At 61.6% G+C, this 7,194-nt stretch overlaps 1 protein-coding gene across 3 annotated transcripts in view; it reads right to left on the bottom strand.

The window, feature by feature from the left end:
- Window positions 1-218: 218 nt before the first annotated feature.
- The window catches only part of SIGLEC1 (sialic acid binding Ig like lectin 1), a 20,055-nt gene continuing 13,079 nt past the window's right edge, over window positions 219-7,194 (bottom strand). For 2 of the 3 annotated variants that reach the window (XM_050973377.1, XM_050973378.1), the window contains 9 exons: window positions 5,718-5,972; window positions 4,589-4,894; window positions 4,188-4,427; window positions 3,682-3,981; window positions 3,323-3,577; window positions 2,362-2,658; window positions 1,960-2,059; window positions 1,309-1,381; window positions 219-417 (listed from right to left, as the gene is read on the bottom strand). In XM_050973377.1, coding sequence (XP_050829334.1) covers window positions 400-417; window positions 1,309-1,381; window positions 1,960-2,059; window positions 2,362-2,658; window positions 3,323-3,577; window positions 3,682-3,981; window positions 4,188-4,427; window positions 4,589-4,894; window positions 5,718-5,972 — 1,844 coding nt within the window. In that variant the 3' untranslated portion in view covers window positions 219-399. The remainder of the gene's footprint in view (window positions 418-1,308; window positions 1,382-1,959; window positions 2,060-2,361; window positions 2,659-3,322; window positions 3,578-3,681; window positions 3,982-4,187; window positions 4,428-4,588; window positions 4,895-5,717; window positions 5,973-7,194) is intronic. The other variant, XM_050973379.1, reaches the window with a different exon arrangement.

Here is a 7,194-nt window from a genome sequence, read left to right on the forward strand (position 1 = left end):
GGTGACCTCTAATGGCAGCGGGGACACGGCCAGAGGACACACGGCCCGAGGGGACACCCAGCTGCCACCAGCAGACAGAGTCCCCAGCCCCAGGTCCCCTCATCCCAGACACCGAGGGGACACGGGTGGCTTGGGGACCCCAGTGTCCCCCTCTCCAAGGGGACAGCGGGATGGATGGCAGGGAAAAGGGACAGGTGGTGACAAACAGGACGTGCCCAGCACCGGGAGGTTGGATTTTATTCTTTTCCCGGAGTTTCCCAGCCCGGAGGTGTCACTGGATCCACCGGGGAGGGACGAGGGGCTGGAGGGGGCCGGGGGATCCCCGGGGTGTCCCTGGGTCCAGCCAGGATCGGGAAATTCCAGCGGCCACAGCTGGCCTGGGGACCAAGAGCCACCGGGTCAGGACGCTCCATCCATCTGGAAAAGGTTGGGAGGGGCTGGGGACACCTCGTCCTTGTCTGGGGACACTGCTTAGGATGGGGGACACCCTGTCCTCGGCAGGGGACACCCTGTCCATGTTTGGAGGTGCTCTGCTCATGTCTAGGGACACCCTGTCCTTTTCTGGGGACACCCTGCCCTTGGCTGGGGACATCCTGTCCACACCTGGGGACACCCTGCCTGTGTCTAGGGACACCCTGTCTATGTCTGGGGACACCCTGTCTATGTCTGGGGACATCCTGTCCACGTCTGGGGACACTCTGCCATGGTTGGGGACATTCTGTCTATGTCTTGGGACACCCTGTCCATGGCTGGGGACACTCTGTCTGTGTCTGGGGACACCCTGTCTGTGTCTGGGGACACCCTGTCCCCGTCTGGAGACACTCTGTCCACATCTGGGGACACTCTGTCCATGTCTGGGGACACTCTGCCATGGTTGGGGACACCCTGTCTGTGTCTGGGGACACTGCTCATACCTGGGGACACCCTGTCCTTAGCTGGGACACCCTGCCCGTGGCTGGGGACACTCCGTGGGGACAGAGGACATGCTGGGAGGGGCTGCCATCCCTCTGTGCCACGAAGTCTCTCTGGAATGAGGCTGGCACGGGGATTTTGGGTCCCCACATGGCTCTGTCCCTCCTGTCCCCAGGGGACAGAGGTGGCAGTGACAGCCACGGCTGTGGTGGCACCACGGGGCCACCAGACCAGGCTGGATCCTGGATCCACATCCCAGTCCCACACCGGGGATTCCTGGAAGGGACTTCCCGAGAGCTCAGGGGACCCGAGTGATGTCCCCAGGGCTGTCCCCAGGGCTGTCCCCAGTGATGTCCCCAGGGATGTCCCCAGGGCTGTCCCCAGCGCTGTCCCCACCTGTGGCAGGTCCTGTTTGCTCCTCAGCTCCAGGGTGTCCTCAGCCCGGGACCAGCTCCGGAATTTCCTGATCCTGCCAGGGAGCACAGGGAGCTGCCACCACCCCGGGGTCCTTGTCACTGTGCCAGGGCCACTGTCCCACCACCCCAGGGGTCCTTGTCACCTTGCCAGAGCCACTGTCCCACCACCCCGGGGTCCTTGTCACCATGCCAGGGTCACTGTCCCATCACCCCAGGGTCCTTGTCACCATGCCAGGGTCACTGTCCCACCACCCCGGGGTCCTTGTCACCGTGCCAGGGTCACTGTCCCACCACCCCAGGGGTCCTTGTCACCATGCCAGGGCCACTGTCCCACCACCCTGGGGTCCTTGTCACCACTCCAGGGTCACTGTCCCACCACCCTGGGGTCCCTGTCCCCTGATCCCGTGGTCCCTGTGTCACCCTGGGGTCCCTGTCCCCTGATCCCGTGGTCCCTGTGCCACCCTAGGGTCCCTGTCCCCATGCCAGGGTCCCTGTGCCACCTTTGTGTCCCTGTTCCCCCACCCTGTGGGTCCTTTTAATGACATTGGGGTCCCTGTCCTCCCATCCTGGGGTCCCTGTCCCCCCACCCTGAGGTCCCTTGTCCCCCACCCCACCCCATCCAGGACGTCACCTGGGCCACACCTTCATGGCCAGCAGGGCCACGGTGGCGATGGCCACGATGGCCACGAGCAGCCCGGACAGGACACGGAAGGTCCTCAGGTGGCTCAGAGCTGGGGACAGAGATGGGGACAGTGCCAGCGGGACCCCCAGACCTCGGGGTGCCCCAAGAGGGGTGAAGGGGACACTGAGGTGACAAAGTGGGGGACAGGCAGCATTTGGGGTAAGGACACACCTGGGGGGAAGTCACAGGTGGGGACAATTTCTCCTGGCTGCCATTGTCCCCTGTCCTAAAGCCCACCCTACCAGGGACAGGAGATGTCCCCAACACAGCCACAAGTGCCACCCCTCCTATTTCGCCCTTTGTCCCCATTCCACTTCCCAATTCCAGGGATTTTTTGGGATCCCCACTCACTGTGGACATCGAAGTCAGCGCTGGCCGTGGCGTTGCCCAGGGCGTTGGTGGCCACGCAGACGTAGCGTCCCCCCGCCCCTGTCCCCACGGCCATCAGCTCCACCCGCAGGGCGTTGTGCGAGGGGGTGGCCCGCACCCCCGGGGTGACAGCAGGGGACAGGCTGGTGGCCAGCAGGTGGCCGTGGTGGAGCAGGGCCAGCGAGGAGGGCGGGTGGCTCTGGGCCGTGCACAGCACGATGGCCCCGCGTCCGTTCTGGTTCTCCAGGAAGGTGCTCACCGAGACGGCCCGAGGAGGGTCTGGGGAGGGGACAGCGAGGGTGGCACTGGGACATCGGGTGGGACACTCGCAGCTGGCCTGGCTGGCCACCAAAAGTGGTTTAAAATGGATTTGTCCCATCCAAACCCTCTCCAGTTCTTGTCTGGCCGCCCCAAAGTTGGAGAATCTTCCTGACTTGGAGCTTTTGGGCTCTGAATCTGATTTTTGGGGGCCAATCCTAAGAAAAGCCCCAAATTCCTTTCCCAGAAGCTTCCCACCGCATCCCTCCTCCAGCCTGGATCATCATCACACCCTCTGCTCCCACCTCCAGCTGGAGAACCCCTCAGGTTGGAGCTTTTTTAGCCCCCAAATCCAACTTCTGAAGGACCAATCCTAAAAAAAAACCCAAATCCCCTTCCCCAGGTCACCAAGAGCTTCCTAACTCATCCCTTCTCCATCCTGGCTCATCCCCACCCCATCCATCCCCACCCTGGTGCCCTCCCATGTTCCCCAGCCCCTCATTCCACGCCCAACCAGAAAATTCCTCAGCTCTGGAGCATTTGTGCCCCCAAATCTGCCTTAAAAAAACCCCAAAGGGAGAGGAGCAGGGCAGGAAGAGGAAGAGGAGGAAACTCCCCTTGCCTTGCGGAGGTGACACGTGTGACAGGGGTTTGGGGCACGCCTGGTGGCGCTGGGGACACTCACAGAGGACGCTGAGGCTGAGGGGGACAGAGGTGGCCGTGCCCCATGTCCCGCTGGCCTGGCACTGGTAGGAGCCGGCGTCGGAGCTGGACACGGGGCTGAGGACGAAGGAGCCGGACGGTCCCTCCCAAAGCCACCGCCCGTCGCGGTACCACGTGTAGTTGACACCTTTGTCCCCCCAGGCGGTGGCCGAGCAGCTCATGGTGGCCCTGGTGCCCTCGGGGACTTCCTGCGACGGCTCCACCGTCAGCGTGACCCCTGAGGAGGGACATTGGGGACTCCAGAATGCCCGGGGAGCTCCCGGAGCGCCGTTCCCACGGGGACACCCCCACACCTTACTTGGGGACTCGGGGACACCTCACCTGGCACTTGCAGCCGCAGGGACGCGGTGGCCGAGCCGCGGCTGTTGGTGGCCGAGCACAAGTAGAGCCCCGCGTCCCCAGGCTCCAGCCCCGCCATCCCCACCCGCAGCGACGTGGGGGTGGCCCGGACCTCGAAGCGGGGGTCAGAGGGGCCGAGGCTGGTGGCCAGGGGTGGGTGGCCCTGTCCCCTGCTCACGGCGATGTCCGGCGGGGGGACACCGTCGGCCGAGCAGAGCAGCACCGCCTGTCGCCCCCCGCGGGGCTCCACCAGCGCCACAAAGCTGGGCTCCTGCGGGGCATCTGCGGCGACAAGGACAGCGCGTGTCCCCTCACCCCCCGCCGGGCGACAAGCGGCGAGGGGAGGAGGTCACCCCCGGGGCAGGGGCTGCGCTGTCGCCGCGTGTCGCGGGGTGGCGACACAAGACCGGGCAGCGGCATCTCCCCGCGGGGGTGGCGTGTCCCGGTGTCCCCTCCCGCCCCCCCCGGAGGTGTCGCCCCCCACTCACAGAGCACGGCGAGGGCCACGGGGGGGGCGCGGGGCCCCCGGCCCGCCCGGCAGCCGTAGAGCCCCGCGTCGGAGCGGTGGCCGCGGAGCCCCAGCGAGGGCTCGGGTCCCTCTGTCACCCACCGCCCGTTCTTGAACCACGTGTAGAGGGTCCCCGGCTGCGCGTGAGGGGCCTGGCACGTCAGGGTCACCTCTGTCCCCTCCGCCACCTCGGCCGAGGGTCGCACCAGCACCCTGGTGGCTGCGGGGATCGGAGAGGATTTTGGTCACCTTTTCCCTTTGAAGCCCCCAGCCCCAAATTGGTGTCCGGAACCTCCAGCTCCTCCAGAATTGGGTACCCCGAATCCTGCGCCCTTCAACGCCCCCCTGGCAGTGTCCCCAAGCCCTTGTCCCCCTCCTCACCTTGCACCCGGAGCGTGAGGGACGCGTGGGTGTCGCCGAGGGCGCTCCGTGCCTGGCACTCGTATTCGCCCTCATCCTCCTCCGAGGCTTCCCGGAATTCCAAGCGCAGCGCGTTGGGAGAGGGGGACACTCGGACGCTCTGCCGGGGGCTGTCACCTCCCCTGGCGGGGCTGGAGGCCACCAGGCGTCCCCCCCTGAGCAGGGTGAGCTGGGCCGGGGGGTGGCTGTCCACGGCGCACAGCAGGATGGTGGCCGTCCCCTGGCTGCTCTCCACGAAGGATTGCAGCCGCAGGTTCCTGGGGGGGTCTGCGGGGCGGGAAAAACGTGGAGAAGGGGATAATCATGGAATTGGTTGGGTTGGGAAAGCCCTCGGAGCTCACCAAGTGTCCCCCCAGCGCTGTCCCAGGCCACCGCTGAGCGCGTCCCCAAGGGTGGAACTCCACCGCTGGGCTTTCCAGGAGGGAAAATTCCAAAATTCCCAATCTCCAACCCAAACCTCCCCTGGCACAGCTTCGGGCTGTGTCCCTTGGTCCTGTCCTTGCTCCCGACCCCCCTGGCTGTCCCCTCCTGGCAGGAGCTGTGCAGAGCCACCAGGTCCCCCCCCGATCCCCCTTTTCTCCAGGCCCCTTTCCCAGCTCCCTCAGCTTTTCCTGCTGCTCCAGCCCTTTCATGCCAGGGATCCCCCATGCTCCAGAGAGGAAGATTTATAAATTAACACCATCTTTTTCTCATTAAAAAAGGGGAAAAAAAAATTCTCACGTTCTGACTCGCAGCAACTTTTTTTCCCCTTTTTTTTTTTTTTTTTTTTTTTTTTTTTTTTTTAAAGCAAAGTCTGGTTTTAATTTTCCCAGTCAGGGATAAAAAAAAAAAAAAAATCCTAAATCCAGCATTAAAGCCAAGGATTTTCCTGCTGGGTTTGGTGTGGAGCACAAGGAACCTTGGAGAAGGTCCTGGAGTCCCTGGGCAGGTCTGGGGTGTAAAGTTTGCCTTAATTATCCTCTGGAAAAAATTTTTTTGTGCCGCCCTAATTAATTAATCCCCCCAAATTAAACCAGGCCTTCCTGCCCCACCTCTCCAGCCGCACCGAGGGGTGACACCAAGTGACACGAAGGTGCCCCTGGGGACTCACAGAGGACGTTGAGGGTGGCAGGGGTGGCACTGTGGTTCCAGGCTGGGGTCCGTACGGAGCACTGGTAGGAGCCGGCGTCGGAGGCGGTGACCCCGGGGAAGGTGAGGTTTGGGGAAGAGCCGGTGCCCAGCCACACCTGGTTCCGGTACCAGGTGTAGCTCAGCACGTCCTGGTCCCCTCCTGCCACCGCGCAGGTGAGGGTGGCACTGTCCCCTTCCCGCACGTCTGGGGACGGCCAGATCCGGACCCGGGCGGCTGCACGGGAGGGGGGGAAAAATGGTGATCCCACAATTCCCAGGAAAAAGTGGGGATCCCTCAGTTTCCAGGAAGAAGTGGGGATCCCTCAATTTCCAGGAAAAATGGGGATCCCTCAATTCCCAGGAAAAATGGTGATCCCTGAATTTTCAGGAAAAAGTGGGGATCCTTCAATTTCCAGGAAGAAGTGGTGATCCCTCATTTTCCAGGAAAAAGTGGGATCCCTCAATTTCCAGGAAAAAGTGGGGATCCCTCAATTTCCAGGAAGAAGTGGGGATCCCTCAATTCCCAGGAAAAAGTGGGGATCCCTCAATTCCCAGGAAAAAGTGGTGATCCCTCAATTCCCAGGAAAAAGTGGGGATCCCTCAATTTCCAGGAAAAAGTGGTGATCCGTCAATTTCCAGGGAAAAGTGGGGATCCCTCAATTCCCAGGAAAAAGTGGGGATCCCTCAATTCCCAGGAAAAAGTGGGGATCCCTCAATTTCCAGGAAAAAGTGGGGATCCCTCAATTTCCAGGAAAAAGTCGGGATCCCTCAATTCCCAGGAAAAAGTGGGGATCCCTCAATTCCCAGGAAAAAGTCGGGACCCCTCAATTTCCAGGAAGAAGTGGGGATCCCTCAATTCCCAGGAAAAAATAGTGATCCTTCAATTCCCAGGAAAAAGTGGGGATCCCTCAATTTCCAGGAAAAAGTGGGGATCCGTCAATTTCCAGGGAAAAATAGTGATCCTTCAATTCCCAGGAAAAAGTGGGGATCCCTCAATTCCCAGGAAAAATGGTGATCCCTCAATTTCCAGGAAAAAATAGTGATCCTTCAATTCCCAGGAAAAAGTGGGGATCCCTCAATTCCCAGGAAGAAGTGGGGATCCCTCAATTCCCAGGAAAAATGGTGATCCCTCAATTTTGAGGGAAAAGTGAGGTTTCCTCAATTTCCAGAGTGGGAAAGTCAGGGAGTTGCAGCGCAGTAAAAAGAGGGAACGGCCACCACGACCCGCAGGTGACACCATTCCCGTGGTGTTCCCATGGATTTGTTTGGGATGCTCCATCCCTGGAAGTGTCCGAGGTCAGGATGGACAGGGCTTGGGGCAGCCTGGGATAGCGGAAGGTGTCCCTGTCCATGGCAGGGGTGGGATTGATGGGATTTAAGGTCTCTCCCCACCCAAACCATTCCATGACTCCGTGGTTCCATGATTCCCAGGGTGATGGCAGCAGGGCAGTGCCATG

This window comes from Serinus canaria, chromosome 4 (genome assembly GCF_022539315.1).
Source record: "Serinus canaria isolate serCan28SL12 chromosome 4, serCan2020, whole genome shotgun sequence".
In the NCBI taxonomy this organism is placed as follows: Eukaryota; Metazoa; Chordata; class Aves; order Passeriformes; family Fringillidae; genus Serinus; species Serinus canaria.